At 45.4% G+C, this 24,031-nt stretch overlaps 1 protein-coding gene across 4 annotated transcripts in view; it reads right to left on the reverse strand.

Annotated features, from left to right (window-relative positions):
* Positions 1-7,032: 7,032 nt before the first annotated feature.
* Hsd17b2 (hydroxysteroid 17-beta dehydrogenase 2) overlaps positions 7,033-24,031 on the reverse strand; it is a 65,613-nt gene continuing 48,614 nt past the window's right edge. For all 4 annotated transcript variants that reach the window (XM_063247744.1, XM_013148725.2, XM_063247745.1 and 1 more), the window contains exons 4-5: positions 14,042-14,179; positions 7,033-8,709 (exon numbers count right to left, since the gene is read on the reverse strand). In XM_063247744.1, coding sequence (XP_063103814.1) covers positions 8,366-8,709; positions 14,042-14,179 — 482 coding nt within the window. In that variant the 3' untranslated portion in view covers positions 7,033-8,365. The remainder of the gene's footprint in view (positions 8,710-14,041; positions 14,180-24,031) is intronic.

Genomic DNA, 24,031 nt, shown 5'->3' on the forward strand with positions numbered 1-24,031 from the left:
TCACTTGGGAGTTGATCTATAGGGTAAATCTGCAGGTATGGTCAGATAAAAACTGTCGTAAGACACTGCTCTTCTTCAGCATTCCATCTTGTCCTCTGTCCTGTCTTTATTCTCTCAGACCCTCTCTCTCCGTGAGTTCTACAAGCTTTAGTTTAAAACGAATAGAATTAATAGGCAGCCGAACAGGATATTCTTTTTCTCCGGTGTCCATTAACAATCTCTCACCAAAAATCTTAGACCAGACCTTCTTGGGTCTTGGGTCCACACCTACACTAATCACTGGGCTCTAGGATATAGGCTTAGGTCGCTGTGGGTCAAACGCCTTCCCTGTGGTGGGGCAGTCTCTTGAATGACACTCTCATCAAAATTCCAAAAAGAAGCAATATAAGGCAAGCAAAAGAGAAAAAGTCCTCCACATTCAGCCTTCCAAGTATCCAGTATCTCTTCCTTCCTTTCTTTTCCTGTGTCTTCACAGGGGATTCTGGGTTGGATGTTGTGCTAGATCAGAAATACTCGGCTAATTCTGCCGCGGTTGCTCGAGACCTGAGGACTCCTGGAGGGCAGTAATGACCTATATAACAAATAGTGGGGAAGCACTAAATTTTAAGCCACACCAGAGCAAGTGTCCAGAAGTTCTAAACCTCTGAGTGGAGCTTCACATGAGAGCCAGACTAGGACCTCTTCCTGAGTGCTCTGGCTTGAATCTGAAATGCTCCCCAAAGACTCATGAGGCTTGAGCCCCAGCCTGGTGAGGCTGAAAGCTGACAGAACCTTTGAAAGGTGCGACCTAGCAGGAGGTCTTCAGGTCACCGGAAGGATGTGCTCAAAGGACATTGTAAGGCCACGGTCTCTTTCTCCTCTCTCTTTCCCTCTCTTCCATGAGGTGAGTGGGTTTGGTCACATTGTACTACTACTAACCACACCCAGTGAATCAGAAGCTTAGGGGTAGATCCAGCAGCCCGTGGTGATGAAGTAGGTCCACCTGGTCATGGATTGGAACCTCGGAAACTGTGAGCCGAAATAACCTTTCTCTCTGCATAGGCTGATCGTCTCAGGTATGTATTCCAGTAACGGAAAGCTGACAAGCTTACCGAGCGACGTTGCCACCTCCCTGTCTGAGGTCTTGGCATGTCATTTCTCATTCTCAGAATTAAATATGCAGAATGTCATTCCAGAACATGGCTTCCTCATGCGCTAATAGAAGTCAAGGGTCTATTGCAATTATATAACTAAGTTTATTGGTAGGTCTTTCATAAGCTTCTTACGTTAAAACAAATCATTTTCACCGAGTGCTTTTCTTGGTTCCTCACTCCATCCTGAGTCCGCCGTCAGGATGGCCCGCTTCCTGCTGACCCCTTTGGTAAAGTACAGAAGAAGAGACAAAAAGGGGATGGGTAGGGTTTGCATGGGTCCCAGGTAGCCAAGTATTAAATGTACCTGGGCTACAGCCTTGAACAGGACCACAGAGCTGGGCAAAGGGAGAGACTTTGTCAGAAGTCTTGCTGGGCCACCATTTCATCCTGCCTCCTTCAAGGATATAAAAGTTACAGCTGTGCTGGAGGGTTCCATCTGCTTTTAGCTATTACTGGTTTCTCCTAATAAAACCCATGGTCAAGGCATGCAGGGTTTTTTGTATGTAATACTTACCTCCTCTGAGATAGAGAGATATATAGAGATATGTAGACATACATTTTCTCTAGAAAATATTTCTCTAGAGTACACACTCTAAGTACATGTTCTAAATATATATTCTAATATATGAACCCAAGAGGGTTCTAAATATATGTTCTAAATATATATTTTGCACACAGACACACAGATTCTAAATGTTCTATATATTTTTCTAAAAGTGACATGTAATTGAGCTTTTATTAACACTTTCAGGGAACTTAGTCCCTTTTGGTTGAACACCAGGTCCCTCCGGTGATATGTGTTAATGAATGCAGATTCTCCCTCCTTCCCCGTCTCTCGTCCCTTACACCTTTCCTCGGATTCTAGGTTCTTAGGGACTGCCATACTTGCCTGGAACTGGGATTATTTCTCACCCTCCAGCTGAGGTTCTTACCCTCCCTTCAGCTCCATCCGGAAGCTGCCCATGCGGTGACCTCTGAAGCAGCATCCCCCGCCTACCCACTGGCGCCTTCATGGTTTAGTTTCAAGCTGTCCTCTACTCTCTCGAGGGACATCAGTGACCATCCAGACGTACCGACCCCCACCCAAAGCCGAGGGAGTCATGCTGGGTATTACAGTCCAGTGTTTGCTTCCTCCCAATTCATACATTGAAATCCCTGATGCAGTAATACTCAGAGATGTGACTTTTGGGTGGTGATCAGGGCATGAGGAAGAAGGAGTCCTCCTGAATGGAATCAGTGCCCTTATAGGAAGGTTTGAAGGTGCTTACTGCCACCTGGCAAGATACAGGAAATGCCATCTACCAGGAGGAGAGCCTTGTCAAACACCAAATGTGCCAATCCCTCGGTTTTGGACAAGGGCCAGAACCATGAAAAACGTTTCAGTGGCTTAGAAGTCACCCAGTCTGTAGTACTCTGTCACAGCAGCCAGAACGGACTAAGACATGAGGGATGGAAGTGAGAGTGTGTCAGTCTTTCTCTGGCAAAATAGGTTTTGCTGTGGTTTGTCTTCCTGAGACAAAACCACAAAATGCCATGATGAGGACCAGCTACGAGCTTCTCTGACGCAGCACTCTCAGACCTTCTAGGTCTCTGTCCAGCACCTTCTCCTTGCGCTTCACAGAGTTTTCTTTCTCTGGGAAGCTGCAAAATGTCCACGCATGCTCAGCTCCCTGGATATCTCCGACTCCTCTGCTAGCCCAGTCACCTGTCCAGCGGCCTATTTACTCCGTGGCTTTGAGCAATGGTTCTAAATTGTGGGTGTTCACCACCCGGGGTGCTCATTCCAGCACGGGCTGCTGCATCTACCCCTCAGCTTCTGATTCACTGGGTGTGGTTAGTAAAATAATTGTCTTTAGCACCTGTAATGATACACCGATCCTGGAAACCGGTGAATACGTCACCTTGCACATAGGGACTTTGCAGTCATGGTTAAATTAAGGATCTTGTGATGGAGAGACATTTTTCCTAGATGAGGGCGATCTAGGGTCCTCATAAAAGGCAGGCAGGAGAAGGCAAGTTCAGCAGAGGAGCCGTGACAATGGAAACAGCTCAGAGTGATGCCACCCCAAAAGAATGTGGCCCTTGGCAAGCTGGAAAAGGAAAGACACAGGTTCTTGCCTTGATCCTCCAGGAAGGCACGGGTGCTCTGACACCTTGAGTTTAGCCGGTGTGACCCAGTTCAGCACTCTGACCTCTGAACTGGCAAGATGATGATGGTTGTACTGCTTTAAGCTGCTAGGGGTGCGGTAAGGCGTTGCAGGAATCGAACAAGGGATCGGGGAGACTCCTCAGAACGTGTACGTCTGATCAAAGCTCAGCTGATCAGAGTCACCCACACTCTGAGTGACTCCGCAGTCCCCAGTGCTCTCCCAAACTTCCAGCTGCAAAGTTGCATGAATTGGTGGCTTTTCTACCATGTCTGAATCCTGCACACTGGAAGCTTTTACCTTCCAGAAAATGCCCATTTAAACCTTGGAGTTTTTCCCCTATTTTGCACTGAGTCAGTGGTGAAGAACATGAACAGCCATGAAATAGAAACCACATTAATATTACATAAATATTCACCTCGCTGTTTGTCATTTTCTTTGGGACAAAATTGCAGATCCATGCCACGTTACCTACTCTTACAAAATCTCTTTGGCAAATTGAAAAAGCTCCTCCGTATTCTAGGAAGGAAGTGGCAGAAAGTTCACAGTGAGGAGTCCTGTTTCTCTCTATGCATCCTCTGCTCGCAGGCACCCCAGATCTGCCCCCACCTAGCTGAATGTGGTCACGCCTCTGTTACACTTGCTACTGCCCTAAGGATCAAGCGGGCTCCTGGGGTCACCACGCTGGCTCTCAGATCCTCAGATAGTCACCACGGCACCACACCAGCCACCCTCACACCTGGGGCCTGTAAAGAGGTCTCTGGGGCCCTGACTGGACTGGAGACTCCAGGACATCTAGCAGAAGGGAGAGAAGACTCACAAAGCCTGATTCCTTGCAATACTGTTAATACCTTGGACAGAGTAGTTAGGGACATCGGTGCACTGTGAGAAGGCCTTGAGGATTCTCTCCGCCCCCAAGTCATCCTCCCCCCCCCACCCCCTCTCTCTCTTCTCTGGCCAGGCAATAGAGTTCTACCTCGATACTAATTCCAGCTCTGATTTTTGCTATCTGTGTGGCTATGGACTCCCTGACCTTTAATTAATTCCCTTACCTACTGCACAGGGTTGAGAGCCACCTCATCAGGAACATCCGTACTCCACTCTCGCTCGACAGTTCCTGTCGTTTTAGTGAGATTAATGAGACAAGAGAAAAATGGAAAGAAATCAAATAGGAAAAGAAGAAATCAGATGATCTTTCTGGGCAGACGAAGGGAGCTTATACTTAGAAAAACCTCTGGAGTCCACCAAAAGACTTTTAGAATTGATAAATGAATCAACAAAGTTGTAGCATATAAAATTAACATTTAAAAATCAATAGTTTTATTATACACCAATAATGGACCAGCCAAGAAAGAAATCAGGAAAATAAGTGTACTCACTGCAGTTTAAATAAAACACAACACTCAGGGATCAGTCTAACCAAGGAGGTGAAGGACTTTTACAATTTCAGAACACTAAAGAAAAAAATTGCAGAAGACATCAGAAGATGGAAAGATCTCCTATGTTCATGGATTGGCAGGATTAATTTTGTCCAAATGGCCATATTGTCCACACCAAAAGTGACCTACTGTTTCATTCAATCCCCATTAAATAGCAATGCCATTACTTACAGGACTAGGAGAAAATAATCACTCAAAATGTGTATGGAAATAAAAAGACCCAGGATAGCCAAAGAAATACTAAGCAAAAAGAGCAAGGCTGGGGGCCTCATAGTGCCCAATTATACCACAAAATGGGGACAAGAACAGCATGGTTCTAGCACAAGAATCGACAGGTAGATCAGAATAGAGGGCACAGAAACAAACCCAAGCAAGCAGAGTTATCTGATTCTGGGAAAGGAACCAAAAACACAGGTTAGAGAAAACACAGCTTCTTCAACAAATGGTGGCAGGAGACCTGCGTTTCCACGTGTGAGGATTGAAACTGGATCCCAGTCTTTCACTCCGCACCAAAATCAGTTCAGGATGGATCAAGACCTAGGTACGAGGTCCGGACTGTGAAACTTCTAAAAGTAAGCATGGGGAAAATACTTGAAGCCCTATGCACAGGCCAAGACTCTCCGATTAGGAGTCCAACAGTACAGAAAGAACAGCAGGGATCAGCATATAGGACTATGTCAAATTAAGGTTTCTATGCAGCAAGGGAAGTGAGTAACAGAGTGGAGAGACGGCCTGTAGACTATGAGAAAGTTCTGTCAGCTACTCTTCCAACCGAGGAGTAATATCACAGTATATAAAAAAATACAAAAATTAAACAAGCCTGGAGATGTAGCTCAGCAGCATAAGTGCCTGCCTGGCGAGTGCAAGGTTGTGAGTTCAATCCCTGTTACCAACAACAACAAAAAAATGAGCAACAAAAAAATCAAATAGCCCAATCGATAAATGGGTAGAAGAACGGAACAGACACTTCTCAAGAGAAGTACAAATGACCAGTGAATATATGGAAGCATTAACCCGGTTAACCAGTAGGGAACTGCAAATCAAAACCACACTGATGTCACCACAGTCAGCACAGCGTTCATCAAGGATACAAAGCCAAGAAAAGCTGGCAAGGTCAGGGGCAGGGGCTGCCTTTCCTTAGGGAATTAAATTACACAGCCACCGTGGAACTCAATACGGAAGTTTCTCAAAAAGCTAAAACTCAAGCTGCCACTTGATCCTCATAAACCACTCCTTAGTACATACACAAACACTTTAAGTCAGCGTACTGTAAGGATATTTGTGTACCCAGGTTGAGTACAGCGTAATTCGTAATAGCCAAGATATGGAAGTAACGCAGGTGTCCACCAACAAGGGGATGAACAAATACTATGTGGTGTTTATTTGCCCTGAGCAATAATTCAGCCACAAGGAAGAACAAAATGCTGTTATTTTTAGGACAAAGAATGGATTAAAAGCCATCATCCTGCGCAAAATAAGCCAGAAATACAAATAGCCCATATTTATTCTAACATACGATACCTAAAAGATGTGACAAGGAAGTGCACAGGAGACTTCTACCAGACAAGAGGAGAAAATGGGCGAGAGGGAGGGAGGTGTGAGGCAGACAGTGGAAACCAAACACGTTACACAGACCGACACTTCTCCCCACCCAGGAGACCCGGCGGGGAGCCTGGGCAAAGCGGGTAACGGGGGGACATAACAATGGGTGAGGTGTATTATGTACGTGTGCAGCTCTGCCAAGTGAAACCTATTGATTTGTGTAACTAATTTTTAAAAGTGAAAAAATAAAAGAAAAAACTTAAATATGCAATCTGCATGATATCAAAATGGCCAGCGAATATATGCAAAAAACAAGCAATTTCAGCATTCATTAGGAAAATCCTGCTCGGAATCACAGTGAGACATTCTTTCACACCTACGAGGGTGCCAAAAATCAAAAAATAAAAAAAAAAAAAGACAATAGAAAGCGCTGGTGAGGATGTGGAGGAATTGCGACCCCGGGTAAAGCTGTTTTGGCGAAAGGTTTAGCAGCTCCCAGGAGGTACACTCCTCTGGGTGTGGGCCAGAGAGCTGACAATGTGTCCACACAGCAACTGCCATGTAAGTTGCTCACGGCATCACTGCTCGCAAGAGCCAACAGGTGGAAACAACCACCTGCCCACTGGATGATGCTGGATACAGGACACAGGGTGCATCCACAGCATGAGTGGTAATTCTGTACCACAGAGGACTAGAGTGCTAGCACGCGGTGTCCTGTGTGTGAACGCTGAACACCCGACGCTACGTGAAAGAAGTCACTCACAAAAGGCCTCGTGACATATCGTTTTATTAATATGAAATCTGTAGGATGAGCAAATTCGTAGACAGAAAGTAGAGGAGGAAGTGCCAGGGACTGGACGTGGGAGTAGAGGTGCTAACAGGTGCAGGGTTTCTTTAAAACATAAGACGTTCTCAAGTTAGTAGCACTGGATTGCAAACTGAATCTTCAAACACCCACAGAATTACAGACTGTAGAAGGTGGGTTTTGTGGTATGTGAAGAATCCCAGCAAAGCTGTTGTTTTTGCTAAAGATGCCCTGCCTCGTTTATAAAACAAGAATGAGAGGGGCTGGGGATTTAGCTCAGCGGCATAAGCGCCTGCCTTGCAAACAGGCAGTCGTGAGTTCGATCCCCAGTACCGATAAAAAAGGAAAAAGACAAAAAAAGAAAAAAGAAGAACGAGAAGAGGCAGGGATACCTCTCTTCATCGTGGTTTGCTTTACATGACATCGACCTTTTTACAGACTGAGGTTTTGAGACAGCCAGGCACTGGTCAAGTCTGTGAGCGCGTGTGCGCTGTGCATTTCTGTCACATTTTGGTAATATCTGAGATTATTTTCAACTCTTTTCATTATTACATCTGTTCTGGTGATCAGTGATCTGGGCCAGTCATTCTGGGGCACCCACTCACTGTCAACTGCCCATCCCCGTGACGCTCCGCTCCCCAGTCCTCCCCACCTCACCCCAAGAGTCACTGCACCCTCCCAACCAAACTTGAATGGCGATGCGCTGCTTCTCTCCAATGAGGAAAGAAAATGCTTTCTTGTGATGGACTCTGTTCCTGGTGAAGGTGCTGCACGTTCTGTTGAGATGACCAGAAAGGATTTAGGCTATGAAGTCCATTTAGTGGCTGATCGCAGGGGTGAGGCTTGCCAGGATACCCCAATGTGGAAAGAAGATCTATTGTAGGTAAAATGGTTCCATTCAGCATTGTATGCTGCAGAAAAACCTTTCATAAAATGAGGAATTAATCGATAGAGCAAACTTCATTGCTGTCTTATTTTAGGAAATTGCATAGTGGGCATGATGGCGCGGGCCCGTCGTCCCAGCACACCAGAGGCTGAGCCAGAAAGATGACCCCGAGTTTGAGGCCAGCCTGAGCTACGCAGTGAGTTCAAGGCCAGCTTGAATTATATAGTAAGACCTGTCTCAGAGAGAAAAAGACAGAGACAGAGACAGAGACAGAGACAGAGACAGAGAGACAGAGAGAGACAGAGACAAAGAGAGATTGCCACAGTCAAACTTCAGCAGCCACTTCCCTGGGGAGCCAGCAGCAGCCACCACCAGGCACAGTCCTTCTGGAAAGACTGTGACACTGTGGGCTTCTAGTTAGGCACGTGTAGAGCTCTGGGCTTAAACACATCCAAGACTAATACTTTTTTAACAAGATAATCAAGTAAAGAGGTAGGGCAAATGGTGGCGAAGTGGAGCCACAGAGAAACCATTTTCCCTGGCGAGTAGAAGGGAGCGGGGTTCTGCGCAGAGATGGCGTGCTGGATGTCCTGGAGCACCGGGCTGAGGTCCGGGTTGCAAACACCACCTATGGATTTGTTAAACTTTGTCTGATGGAGAATGTAGTCCTGGCCGTAGTCCCTCAGCTGCTCTTGGAGCAGGTGGTCCAGGATATTCTTCTCTTCCCTGTCCCATATGTCACTCGTGCCTGCAATACCTGGGACATTAAAAAAATAAGAAAAGGTCAGGTTCTGGGAAGGCCTGAGTGTGTCAGGACAGAAAGCAGAACTGGCCTCTGCTTTGAAGGACGAGTGCTTGTAAACACCTTTTAAAAGATGTGCTTCATAAGGCCATTTAGTTCTGTTTTTAAACCTACAGACAGAAAAGAGCACACACACTTCGCTTGGCTTTGAATACAGAGTCAGCCCATGTAACCAGCAGCCAGGTCAAGAGCAGAACCGAGCGAGCCTTGGAGTCACCCCTACCCCTTTCCCGAGAGCCACCACCCTCGTGAACAGGGCACACACGTCTTGTCTGCTGCTAAACGCTGTGGAAACACAAGTGTGTGCGTCTTTGCTCAGGACAAAAGCCATCTGCGTACAGCATGCTTATTTTCTTTGCCGCATAGGTTTCTCCTGCACAAATATGCCATGATTTTTATCCAATACGCTGTGATGGACATTTGTATTGTCTTCAGCTTGAGGCTCTTACAAACACAGCTGCCACTGGCATTCTAATGCAGCACATGAGTTTTGGTGATTATTGAATATACATAGCATAGAATACAGCCTATAATATAACACTTATTACATACATTCTATTCATATATCTATATAACATACATAATTCATCAAGTACAGAAGTGTTGCTTATAGAGAAGTATTTATATTTGAAATTGAATATATTAACTTAAAAGATGTGTAGAATAATGTCATTTTAATTTTTAAAATATATATTAGATGTAATTTTAATATGATTTAAACAGAGTTAAATTTTTATACATAAATAAGATGATTAAATATGAATATATTTTAATGTGGTAGCAATGCTTCGTTATCTGAAGTTAAATACAATATATTTACTTTAAAACAGCAGCAGTACCCCTTCACTACATAAACTTCATTATGAAGCGAGTAACAACATGTGTACAGCCCTTGTATTAAGGTCCTCCGACTCTCTCCTTGTTCATAATGTATAAATACAGTAGGCTTTGGTTTCACTGTATTTCACCAGAAAAGAATGAAAACAAAAAGCATCAGACTGTATGTACTGTCCAGGAATTTATTTTTTCCCCCTTCGTAATAACGCAGATGCCGCACCCCGGTCAGGAGCTTGTAGACTTCCAGCAAGAAAGGATTATAGATTTAAACAGAGCAGGGGAAGCTGGTGGGAAGTCAGGTCCCAAAGGCATTTCCAGCCGTGTCTAGGTTTCTCTGACATTGCATTAGGCAGACTTGCACAATCTGTCTGTTTCTACTCTGGCTTTATTTCTGGGGACCAGAGTCCCCACGGTTCAAGACACGTACATTTTGAATTTTCATAACTCCAAGCGCAGTGCTCACTAAAAAGGTCCCAGCCACCACCTCCCTCCTGCAGAGCATGATTGGGGTGGGGGTGCTGTGGGATGACCTCTGTTTGCCAGCCCAGGTGACTCTGGGATTTTGGGACTGTAGGGGAGCCTGCTTCGGAGATGTGAGCCACTGAAATCCAGTTTCACTCAGGGAATGGAAATGCGGCTTCAGTGGCTTCTTTTCATAAAAGCACAGCACTGTACCTGAAGAAACAATTACCACGGCGGTTTCTCTGGAGTTCTGAGTCTTCCCAAGCTTGCTTGTGTGAATTACTGTCCTTCCTGTGTCTCCCCCAGTCTCTGCCTTCACGGGCTAAGGGAGTCCTTTATCTCTCCAGTTCGTGGGTTTTCTGATCATTCTTGTGAATACCCTGTCTAGAGTCCCCCAAACCTTTCACGAGTGCCAAAGCTACCATCTGTCACTTTGGGGAAACACATCATGAAGTTGCTAACGTGACCTGGATCCAATCACATCTTTGCCTCTCATCAGTTCTTTAGTTTGAGAAGAGGCTTCACTTCTTTGAACCTGTCTTCTCAGGGCCCATGGAAATACTGCTATGCCCACTTTATGGGCGAGGACACAGATTAAAGCACATAAAGTGTGTAACGTGCTAAGCATGGAAAGTGTGTTAGCTATTTTTATTGCGGAGCACTAATAAAATCTCATCTGCCTCCCTGAACGTCTTCAGAAGCTCCTCAGCTGCCTCCTGGTGGATTATTCTCCCTGCTTCCACCTCTCTTTAAATATACACATGAGGCACACACATGTGAGGTAGGCGTGGGACGCCCACCCTGGGGTGTATTACCCATCTCATTTATGTGCCCTCACTTGAGACTAATGTCACTCGAACCTTCTCCTTACTCATTTTATAAAGAGCAAGAGGAGAAGAGCTCAAATGTTCTAAGCAGAAAGAAATGATAAAGCCAGGCATGGGGTCATGCCTCTGTGTTCCTAGCTCCTCAGAAGCTGAGGCACCAAAATTCATGAATCTGAGGCAACACTGGGCGATGCAGTGAGACATGGTCTCAATAAAAGAGGAAAATCATCAATATGTAAGAAGTGGAAATGCTCATTATCCTGCTGTGTCCTTTCCTACCGTGTACACCTGCTGCATTGTTGCGCTGAACTCCGCAAGTATACAGAATCGTTATGTGCCTAGGAAGATTTTAAATGTAGACAAGGTAGAAGTGCAAATTGCAACAATATTTTGGTATTGCCAAGATGAAATGAAGACAGGTAAAATGTGTCACTCAGTCACTTTCGGGACGCTCTCGTAGGAGAATTCCTAGGCACAAAACCCACAGTGTGTGTACTAGGATGTCCATAACTGTACTGTCCGTAATTGTCCCAAGTGAGAAGTGACCCAACTATCTCATCAATGGTAGGGAAATGACATCGTATTCACAGAGAAGCGTACAACAGTGAACACGAATACACCACAGCTACACACGACATAGATGAATCACACCATCACAGCGTGTAACAAACAAACGAGACACTAGAGGATACACATACACTGATGCCATTTAAAGTTAGAAAACCAGTGAAGCCAAGCCCTGTCGTGCAAGATGGTGGGAGCAGCTACTGTGGGGGAGCGGGAGAGGGTTGTGATGGGGAACGTCACGTGGGGAGCTTCTGAAGACGTTCAAGGAGGCAGATGAGATGTTATTAGTGCTCCGCAATAAAAATAGCTAACACACTTTCTATGCTTAGCACGTTACACACTTTATGTGCTTTAATCTGAATCCTCGCCCATAAAGTGGGCATAGCAGTATTTCCATGGGCCCTGAGAAAGCAGGTTCAAAGAACGGCATCTGGGTGCTAGTCTTGTTTTATTTTTGATCTGGGTATGAAGTACATGAATGTTTATAATAAGCAGTTAACCTATGTTTGTGTGTCAACATTATATATACCATCTAAGTAAGTCAACTACACCAGCGCCGTGTGACAAGGGAGTAGCCCAGCGCCTATAAGAGCAGCTCCAGAGAAAGGTTACCTGTCGTGACCACATTGAGTCCAGGAAGCAGACCTTGACAGCCGGACTGTGGTCTTGTTAAATGGAGTCTTGTGGTTGTGCCCTGAAATTTGTCTTTGGGCTGTGCACCAAACTCTCGGTCTTCCGGCCAGCTTCTGAAATCCAGTTTGTGATTTTCCTCCTCCACCGGGTCTTAGCTATTTTTCCTCCCTTTAAAGCCACTCTTGACTTCCTCTGACCCACTCCTCTGGTCCATGAAGTCCCCTCAATTCTTCTCCATCCATGAGAGCAACCAGGTAGGAAACACCTGCATCTTATGTCCACTTCTACTGCTGGTCCTGGCCCACACTCTGAGTGATCAATGCCTCTTTCTTTAATCTCCCTCTCATGGTAATCTCACGGCACCTTTAGCCTCCTCCACTACCCTGTGAGGTTCCCAGCTGCCAAGCGCTTCCAGCCAAAAGCTCAGTAATTCCTTTAGATTTTATCTTGCGCATACAAACCCTTATTCTTTAGTGTGTGTGCAATACTTCCCAGTTTGTGGCCTTTCATTAGACATGCTTTGTCACTGAAATTGCCAATGAAATGTGCAATGTCCCAGGAGAACTTAGCCTTGGGGTGCTCTGCCCCAAGATTTCAGGAGAGACCCAAGAGTGGCTATCTCCCAGGATGAGAGGATGTGAGCTGTTGTTCTTCAGAAGAAAAGAGAAAAACAGTCTTCAAAATACAAACAGCCTTAGAGAACAAAATCCTTGGTCAAAGGGAGCAAGAGGCTAGTAAATGTGACCTAGCATTTTCAGCCTAGGCTTTCACATGAACATAAACTCTAGCTCTAAATCAGCACAATGACACGGGGCTTGTAGATTATACATTGGGAGAAAGGTTTGGAGGACGCAGCAGAAGTGATCAGAATCCTGGAAAGCTGGGTGTGATGGCACACATCTGTCATCCCAGTTGAGCCAAGGAAAACCACAGCTCAAGAACAGCCTGGTCAACTTAGGGAGACCCTGCCTCAAAATAAAGCGAGAAGGGCAGAGGACATAGTCCAGTGGTAGAGTGCTCTTGGGGTAGACACTTCCCCAAAGTCTTTTCTTTCCAGTGGTGAGAATTGGGACCATTTCTGAGCTGTGTGTGACCTGCCTGTGTTGTCTTCCCCAAATTTCCTTCTCTTGTCTATAGGTCAAACAAAACTCAGTCACCAAGGAAGAGAGTGTGAGTCCTGAACACTAAAGGCTGAGTCACCGTCAGGAGCCCTGGGTTCAGACCCATCATGGCCTCTGCTCGCTATAAGTTTTGAGCCAACTCAACCCCTCCATGGAAGGAGCAGAGGAGCAACCGCTCTTGCCCCTCAATTCTTCTATGATGCCCACCCATCCCAACCTCTCTTTGATAGACACCAAGGACTACAGATCATAAGGGGATGTGACGACCCCAGCCTACCCCTGCACTAAGGCCTGATCGTATTTCCAGGATAGCTTCTGGCAGCATCAAGCTGGTCCCTAGGAGACACAGCACCTCATTAAATGCCTGTTGAGAAGGCTCACTGGAGCATGAGAACCTGCTCTCTGTTCTGCCCCCATGCACCCTGGTGACAGACGCCTGACCTCCCTTTCTGGGAGCATCTACTCAAAAGTTCTTTCAGTTGTGATCATATACATCTTACAGCTCAGAAGCATCTGCCCCAAGCACTGAGTGCCACTCCTGTGGGATGGGATCACCCAGAAGGATAAGGCCTCCGTTCCCAGCTGCTGGACTGGGATGGAGCCCTCATTTCTCATCGGCTGGCTCTGTTGAGCCCTGCGCCTCCCGCCCAGCCCTCTTCCCTTAAAAAGCCTAACGTCTGCACGCATTGGACTGGAGCGCGGCTCTCACTACACAGAGTCAAATCTGCTTTCACTGCTTTAACGGATCACTGGCTGTCCGTAGAGTTCTGTGCTCTCTCAGACCAAGGAGACCTCCGAGATTTTTCTGGAATGGTACAATGGATATCAGGTTCAACCTACCAGTTCTGAAGCCTCCAGGTTGGATCACAGAGACTTTTACTCCCCATTTGGAAAGCTCTTGTCTTACAATTGATGAAAACATAGTCAGGGCTGCCTTCGCAGAGCTGTAAGCTGCCATCTTTGGCATTGGGATCCCTCCTGCAGGGGGAAAAAATGGGTGGGGGGGAATCAAGTCCAGTGTTTTCATTTACTCACCCAATAAATGTTTACCCTCCACCAAACTCATCCCAGTAAGTGATATAAGTGGTGACCAAAGCAGACAGACACACCATGGTCCCCGTGTACCCGTCGCCACTCCCATCTGGTGGCTCCATTTGCACTCAGCTCCTCCATCTCAGTTGTTACAATGACTGACCAAGCTGAAGGCTCACCCTCGCCCAACTTTTAAGCAAAAGATCATCGTTGTGCAATAAACAACCCCTGTTCACCACCCCTCAGCCGTGCTTCTTTCCAAAGTTCCAGGTGACATATTTTTGGCAGGATTCACTACTGAGTCCCCTGTGGCAGGTATTTGAAAACAGACCTTAGTACCTGTTGCACTGAGGAATACCATGGAAAATCAGGGGACATTTGTATGGAAAGGGACTTGGCCTGGGCTGGGACAGATATTCTTTAACCTCCTAAGTCACATTTGGTTTAGGAGCTACCGATATTGAGACCCAACCTGGGTTTGTCAGTGGACCAGCTAGAAGGAAAGAGCCACGCAAGTTGGAATCAAAGGAACTCAGAAAACAGGACTGGTCTGTTTGTAATAAAATCCAGGAACACACAATTGGCATGGAATGAGTGCTGGGTAAGCCTATACTGGGTTAGGATGTGCCCTAACCCTAATGATAACTGTCCTTATAAGTACGTCAAAAGAGAAGATGCACAGAGATACGGGGAAGCAGCTATGTGCACAAGAGCAGAAATTGGAGCTTTGGTGTCACAACTGAAGAAACATCCAAGCAAGGACAGATCTTCTCCCAGAGACTTCGAAAGGGCACAGTCCTGTTAGCGTCTTGACTTAGATCTCCAGACCCCGGAACTATGAAAGAATGACTTTCTAGTGTTCTAAACTGTTCAGTTTATGACAGCAGCACCAGAAAATGAATCCGTGTGCATTCCAGGGAGAAAGGCAAAGAGCGCTGAAGACCTCGTAGGCAGCCAGGACCTGGGCCTGGATCTCAGGGATCCCTGTCTCGCCAAAGGTTTCCCTGGTCAAAGAAGGATCCCCTGGATGAGTGGATGAGGAGCTGTGGGACAACTGTGGATGGTACCACCTCTCAGTCATGAAAAGGAACAGACGTGATGTGCCTAACAAGGTGGAGGCCTCAAGATTGCATTGGTGAATGAAAGAGCTAAATAAAAATGAATGCACACTCTTTGTTATGATTATTTGTGAAGGCTTCTAGAAAATGCAATCAGTGTTCAATGAGAAAGGCAGATCGATGATGACCTGCCAAGTTGGAGAGGTATGCATTGAACTGTGTCTCCCAAATTTACACGTTGAAGACATAACTCCTGGTGGATGACACTTGCAAGTGATGCCTTTGGGAGGAGGTTAAACCGTGAGTGTGGAGCCTTAGTGCCAGGAGAGATTTCTCACTGTCTGTCTGCACTGTGTGACAAGGTAAGAAGACAGTCACCCTCAAGCAACGACTAGGACCCTCACAACAACCTGACATGCTGGCATTCTGAGCTCAGGCTTCCAACTTCCAAAACTCTGAGACATAAATTTCTGCTTTGGCTGTGGTGATGGTGTTGAGTATGAACTTCTGTCTAAACTTACCGAGCTTCACACTTTAGGGGTACATTCATGTGTGTTCACCGGATCGCCATGTTTTTTAAAACTAAAAGGAAGCAGCACTGACCCTCAAGAAACCACAGACATCTCCACATAGAGGGAGGACTTCATGGGAATGTATTCTTCCAAAACCCTCCAGACATTCAGGTAACTGTTCAGGCGTCAAAGAGCCCCCAAGCTTTCCTGGTCTTATCTTTCCATGTATCCTGGTGCTACCTGCCTTCTGGACTTGATGCACATGTGAGCCCTTAGTCTCCTACTGTAGCATTCTGTAGCTGATTCTTTTTCCCTGCCTACATCTCTCTTTTTTATTAAGTTTATTGGTACATTTTAGGTACACGTATGACCACACTCGTCATAGGGAATGTGTACCTATACTTGATATTTCTTGATTCTTTTTTCTCCATTTTCCTCCCCTTCCTTCAACATGTCTTCCCCTCCTTATTTACAAAAACTCTCTATTTTTTCCCTTTTCTCATTTTTTTCCAAGTCTTTTTTATCCTCTGAGTCAAGCATGCTACGTCCACCCAGCTTCTTAGCCCTGAGCTCCCTTGACAGACCTCCACTCCATTCAAAACACTCAGCTTGGGTATCTGAGACCACAAACTATGGCTCACATCCACGTCTAACGTTAAGACTCAGTCTTTTAAAGATTAAATCATGACCTCGCAGTCTGTCCTGGGTAGGATAAACCCTCGTTTCTACAGAGTCTTTCAGCTGCCTCTTCCTGGACCCCCTGTAAAATTGAGTGCATTTCTGCAAACAGAGAAAATATAGATTTCACAGAACATAGTGTACTGGCTACGTGTGGTTTTCTAAAAGGCAGTGCTCAAGGAAACATTAGCCATTTGAGGGGCACTTAATGCATCTGTGCCTTGAATTTGGCACAACTTAATAATTATTTGAAGGCCACACAATATCATTTAAAATAATATAAGATGATAAAATTATGAGTGTACACAAACACACTTGCACACAGACATATATGCACAAACAAGTAAAAAATTGGGAAATATGGTAAGATCAGTAAGCTATCATTGTCAGTGTGCTGTGTACTACAGTTTTGTACAATCTGAACTATTGAGATACACTGGGTAAAAGATACACAAGATCTCTCTATTCCTTACAACTTTAGATAAATCCACAATTAGCTCAATAATATATTCAAATGAAATACAAAGGTGGCCATTGAAGTGCATACACCTAGAATAGTTCACATCAACTGCAATCACTGTTCTTGTAGAACTGTTAAAGGTCTTAAAACACACCCATCTGAATCCCTGTGTGTTACAGCGAGTACTGTCTATCACCAGTCCCAACCTTCTTGCTAATGAGGCCACCGGCCAGCCGTAACATCTCAGCTGCACGTCAAGGCAGGGTGGAGAGGGCATGCGACCCAACCTGAGCCACTGTCTTTGTTGGGAAATGATACAAATGGTGGAGAAGAGATGGCTTTATTATTTATTTCTGGGTACTTAAGTGTATTGTCACACCGTGATTGGGGGAGGACTAGAGCTCCTAGGGGGTCACTTTTGCTGTAGCACAAATATGGAGCAGAGAAAGTCCCAAGGGTGTCAGGAGTACGGGGAGAATTAAGACTTACTATCAAGCCTGGTCTCACCCCAGTGCAAACTAGTAAGCTCTTCTATTTTAAAGGTTTCTTTTTTGTTTTGTTTTGTTTTGTTTTGTTTGGTACCAGGAATCTAACTCATGACTGCACACTCGCAAGGCAGGCACTTATGCCGATGAGCTAAATCCCCAGCCCTAGTGTTTGTGAAAGGATTTTGCCCCAGACAGGACACTATAGCTGGTGGGAAGCTGGGGGCTCTATCTTGAGGTCACATTTCCCACTCCTAGGCAATTTACCTGTGGCGCAAAATGAACACCAATGGACTACCTGTGCATCACTAATGTCCCTTAGGCACCACCCCAAACCTAAACTACATGTGTGCCCCCACACCAGAGAGAATGCCAGACCCCGGAGGGTCATGGAGTCTCTTTCCACATTCTTAAAATAAAGGCTGCTTTATTTCATACTTCTTATCTTTTTAGCCAAAAATTTTATCAGTTTGTTTCAATTTAGTTTGGGATTTGACCTAGTCACTTTGAAACGAAGAGCCCAGAGGCTCAACTGAGGCAGTTTCAACACCACATGAGGCTGCCGTGAAACTGGTTCCCTTCTTGCCAGAGATGACCAGCTGGTTTTCCTTTAAGTGGTTCTTAAGTTTCACAAAATCTTCGCCTGTGAAATCTAACTGCTTCCTTGTACGGTGAGAAAGGCCAAAGAAGTTAAACCCATTTGTTGAAAGTCAAACAGTTGGTTGTGTGGCAACCACGGCTTATGGGATTAAACTGAGTTTCCACTTCAGCATGATTTTTATAGACAGAGGTCACTGGGCAAAAGGCAGGGTGGCAGACAGCAGCCATGAGACCTGGATTCAGGAGCCAAGGCCATGTGTGCGAGTCCCGGCTCTGCCTCTGCTCAGCCACCTGTTCTCAGGAAAGTCACCTCGTGTTGATGGGCACTGCCTTTTAAAATGTAAATTAAGAATAATGATAGCACATGCAACTTTGGGGTGCTGCGGAATTTAAATGAATGAATATATTAACATGTTTTAATATGGCCTGAAGTGAGCTCTGTGCAAGGCTTCCTGTTATGGGGGCCACTCGAGGGATTCACAATGCCGTCATAACAGCCCACAGGGCTCCACACGCTCAGCATTTCCTAGAATTGTGTTACAATCTCCGGCAGCTCGTGTCTGCTATGTGGGGTATTCAGATCCACCCTGGACCTACTGACCAGAATCTGCATTTCAAACCATTGAGACTAATGCAAACAAATATTAAATACTGAAGTATGACTTTGTAGGGGTTACCCATATTTCTGAACAGGTGTTTTCATGTTGATGCCCTGTCTTACAGATAATAGAAGCTTTTGCCTTGAATCTGTCTGCACAAAAGCCTGTGTTGGAAGTTTATTTTCTAACTTTACAGTGTTGGGAGGTGGGGCCTCATGAGAGGTGACCTGGAGGAAAGAAAATGGGTTAATGCTTTTATCTTGGGATTGGGTTCTTAAAGAGTTGTTCAGCCTCCTTTTGTTCTCTCTCTCTCTGTCTCTCTCTCTCTTTCTGTCTCTCTCTCTCTCTCTTTTTCTCTCCTCTCTCTCTCTTTCCTCCCTTCCTCCCATTCTTTCACCATGCCCAAGAAAAGATCATGTGAGATCATAGAAAGTGGCCATCTACAAACTGGGAAGAGAACCTTCACCAGAAACAAACTGCGCTGACACCTTGATCTGGGACTTTCGGTCTCCAGAACCGTGAGAAAATAGCTTTCTGTTGTTTAAGTTGTTCCGTCTACACCATTTTCCTATGGCAACTTGTGCAGATTAAAACCCCCAGTCAACAACTGGCCCTGGATTTAACAAACCACGCGCAGCCCAGCAAGTTCCCTACCCCTGCTTCATGGGTGCTCTGTGAACACCGCCACCCAACCCTGCCTCTTCTGCCCAGTGAGTCGGCTGCTCAGTGCCTTTATTCCCTGCCTGTGTCTGCTGCCCGGCAAGCGAATGAATCCAGCATTCACCATTGATCACACCAGTGGTCATATTCTTGTCTTTTCTTGACAAAGAGATTAAAGTCTCCTGAAGTGTTTGGAGGTAACACGGGACCTCAGAAACTCTTCACAGTAGCAATGCTAAATCCCTACATGAAGATTCCTCTTTTATAGCCTGAATCTAACATGTTGCTACACATGAATTATGAGAGAGAAAGGGTTTAGTGAGCAAGAACTCTACTAACATGAGGGAGGGGCAGAAGCATCGTGGCCTTTCGGCCTGAGGCTATGGAGAAAGATACCAAGTCCTGTCTGTACTCACCGTGGCTTACTCATTCGATGGTGCATTTCAAAGTCAGGATGAGCAGGAGCTCATCTCAGGAGAATAGAAGGGGGCTCTAAACCGACACCTGCCTCCTCCAGGGACACAAAGTCAACTAGGGTAACAAAGTTCATTTCTCTACTGTACTTTCCCAACCTGAAAAATACAAACCACTCTGGTGACACAGGAGAGGCAGGTTTAGCAGAAATTCAAATCAGTGTCAGATGGCTTGCTGGGGACCTGATAATCTCTGAGACTGCAGCAAGCTGCTTGGTATCAAAGTCAAAGTCTAGGACCTCATTACTTAAAGTATGAGGGAGAACCAGCGGCAGCACCTGGGGATCCATTAGAAATGCAAATTTTCGTGTCCCGTTGTATACTCCCCCGAGTCAGAAATTCTGGAGGTAGGAGCCCAGAAAATGTTTTAACTTGGTAAAATATAGAAAGAATTCACCACCTTAGCCATTTGAAAGGGTACAATTCAGGGGTGTTGAGCATATTCAGCGCTGTGCAACCATCACCTCTCTCTAGTTCCAAACCATTAAACCACTGGTGCACTAGTGTCCACCAGTCCTGCTTTCTGACCCAGTGCATTTGCTTATCCTGTACATTTCCTATAAATAGAATCATACAACACACAACCTCTTGCGCCTGTCTTCTTCCGCTGAGCAAAATGATTTTCAGATCCATCCACACTGTTGGGTGAATCCGTATCTCCTTCCTTTTTGAGCCTAGAAATGGTGTTGTGTGGCTGTGCCGCATTTTATTAACCAAGGATGCACTGATGGTACCCAGGTGCTTTCTGCCTTTGGCTACTGCGAATACTGTTGCTGTGCACATCCACACACAAGTTCTAGTTTGAACACCTGTTTTCTACACTCGTGGGTAAATACCCAGAAGCAGAACTGCTAAACCGTAGGGTAATTCTCTGCTTGGCTTAGCGAGGAAAGTGTCACATGTGCTCCACAGCAGCTGCACGTTCATGTTCCCCCCAGCACTGCAGGAGGGTTTGGAGTCGCCACAGCCGCCCCAACTTGTATTGTTTTCTGTTTGGCTTTGTTTTGAGTAGCCATGTTGGGGATGTGCTGTCTTACTGTGGTTTTGATTTACAGCAAGTATGTTTGCAGACACCCCCTCCTCATGATTTGAATGCAACTAGCGCTCAGAAGTATAGGTCAGGGCCAAGTAGCCCTGGCCTCACTTAGAAGCTAGAGATGGAGCTTAGGTTCAACTTGGATCAATGAGTTCAGATTCTACGTATTCATCGGACCCCACACACATTGGTGAGCCGGAGAAGCACTGGTGTAGGAAACATCTCTAAATTGCTAACCCGTCCAGTCATCCTTTAAACGGCAGAATTCGGGTTTATATTTTATGGCCCCTGCTTATCTGATATGTTCCTGTTCAGTGGCCTGGAAAGGTGGGAAGAACATAGCACTTAAGGAAAAATGAATGGGTTCAGTGCCAAACCCTAGCTCCATTACTGATTAGCTGCACGAACCCAGGGTAGAGAATCTGATCCAAAAAGTGACTTAATGGCTGCTTCCTGCAGATGTTAGGATTAAACGACCAATCACAACGCGGCAAGGAGAAATTAATTGGTGTTACTCTCTCCCCTTCCTGCGGCCCACAACAGCTCTGCAGAGTGTCGGGAAGGAAATTGCAGCCTTGGGTTTGTTCTCATGCCAATGAGCAGCTGAGGGAGCAGAATTATTTGCCAAAATGATTCCCTTAAGGCGTCCGACTTGCAAGAAGTTGGAAATAACCTCTTAGTCAGTTCTAGGCTGCAACAAATTAAACCTTGAACTCTACTGGAAGCCTCGGGCTGGACCTAGATTCTGCTGGATCCTTTCAATTTGCAGACTTGCAATACTCTCTTACTTTGAGTTAAAGTAATGTTAAAGTATTTTAAACTGCTCAGGGTGGTGGGAACTATTATTAGTGTCCCTCGTTAGGTCCCATTTATGAGGGTATTCTATGATTTGGATATGGTTTGTCACCCCAAAAATTCACATGCTAGAAATTTAGTCCTTAGTTTTAGAATTGAGATCCGTTTAGGAGCTGGGGCCTACAGGAAGGAAATAATGCCCTGGCGTCTCTGCCCTCATGGCTAGATCAATACTGTCACTTTTTTGCATGCATGCCCACGATGCACACTGTAATTGCCCTTGGGGACCCTCACTAAACATTGGTGCCATATTGTTGGACCTGACGGCTAAACCAACTTTTCTTTGTAATGCACCTAGCCTTAGGCTTTGTGCTATAGCTACATAGCACAGACTGAGGCAGGTACTTTCTGTGTACCCACAACTGCTCAGTACTCGTAGTCTGCTATGCATTTCAATCAACAGCTAAGAATAATCTGAGAATAATTAATGTTAATGCCTGAAACTTGTCCAAATGGGGAGAATCTGTGAGCCAAAGGCACGAATGCTGCCAAATACCCCACAATGCACAAGACAGAATTATCTATCTCCCCAAAACATCAAGAGAACAGAGGTTGAGAGATGCTACCTTACAGATTTAGTGTCCTTAAACACGTGCTTCCCAGGTGCAGCATCAGGCCCTGTTTGGCAAAAGATGAAATGGAGGGACAGATATTTGAGGTGACCTTCTCCAGGTCACCTGCTAAGAATATAAGAGCAACACTTGAATCTCTGCTGACTCAAAATTCCCACGGCCTCGGTCATTTCAGAAGAGCTTACAGCTGTACACAAATGTTTACTCTGCGATTTCCTATGAGAAAAAAATGGTTACATTTTCCAACTATGCAATCAAAGAATTGAAGAATCTCAAGGGTTTTTTAATTATTTGTTAAATATTTATCTAATTGCCTAGGTGATACTGAGGTTAAAGCGCTCTACCACATGTTAGTACAAAGACAAAATCTTCCAGGGTGGATGTGGTCAAATCTGGAAGGGGAGACCTGTGGGGTTACCTCTCCCTACTCATGAAGACTCATGCTTGGATCTTTACGGAGATTACTTCATTTAGGCCTAAGAACACTTCGGAGTGGCCAGTGTCTTTATTTCCTCCATCGAATGGGGAGATAGTTCGAGCTTAGAGAGGACACTTGACTTTGAGTTCCAAGAGTTTCTCTCAGCTGGAAAGTGGAGCGGGAAGCCCGGTCCTCCTGGCTCTCAGGCACTATCAGAGCGGAGGGGATCTAGGGTTTGACAAGAACTCATCCATGGTCCAGGGCTCTGGAGTAGAAGAAACTCAGAGAGGGGGAAGGAGTGGGCTGGTGGGAGGAGAAGGAAAGGATGGAGAGGAGGGAAGCAAGGGGAGAGATGGGGTGGCTTCAGTTTGCTCATGAAAGTCCAGACACGTTGGGCTGGGGATTTAGCTCAGCGGCATAAGCACCTGCCTTGCAAGCAGGCAGTCGTGAGTTCGATCCCCGGTACCGATAAAAAAGGAAAAAGACAAAAAATAAAATAAAATAAAATAAAATAAAATAAAAAGAAAGTCCAGACACGTTAGCACAATAAGCCAGCAAACCCTCCGACCAGCAAACACAATTTATAATAATAACATTTTTTTGGCTTTGCGCAGGAAGACATGGAGAATAACAAAATCAAAAAGGTCTAAAGTTCTAAAACGTGAAAGACCAGAAAGAAATCAGGAAAGCAAGCGTTGGAGCTCATAGCAATGTTGACTTGAAGCTAATCCAAGAAAATGGAACAGCAGGGCATGGTACAGAAAGAAACTAACACTCAGAGTTTTCATTCAGTGGAGGTGTATGAGAACAGGGTAAGAATTTGTGGCTTGGATAAAGCACGGAGACCAAGCTGGAGACACACAAAAGGGCATTCTTTGTATTGTAGGTTCCTCATTCATCCCTCACTCATCTATTTTTCATTTGTGACTCAGTCATATGTTTGCATGTCTTCACTTATTAACTGAGTTGCCCCTACAAGCCAGGCTCTAGGACTGTCACAGAATATGCTTTGCCAGTTGGAGACAACTAACACAAAATCTTACGAACAAATGAACTGCTCAAGGTCAAAGAGAGAACAAAGAAAGAAAAGAGAAAAGCACTCTTGTCAACATATCAAGGAGAAGGTAGCGATTAGCCATTTCAATGAATATTTGTTGAACAAATGAAGCGAGTAATGTGTGAGACTTTGCCAGAAGAAGCAGACAGTGCCAGGCATTGGAGAGAGGTGAGACTTCCACCAAGGTCAGGACAGTAAAGGGTAATTGCTGAACAAAAACAATCGTTAGAGCTGCAACTGGGGGCTTCCTGGGATCTGTGTGCTTCATTTCCAAGGACCTGGAGATAGTCTGGAGTTCTCATACAAGTTAAAATAGGATCCTGGATGCTCCTGAT

Source organism: Cavia porcellus, unplaced genomic scaffold (genome assembly GCF_034190915.1).
Source record: "Cavia porcellus strain 051 isolate PalLab524CR breed Dunkin Hartley unplaced genomic scaffold, mCavPor4.1 scaffold_4, whole genome shotgun sequence".
Classification (NCBI taxonomy): Eukaryota; Metazoa; Chordata; class Mammalia; order Rodentia; family Caviidae; genus Cavia; species Cavia porcellus.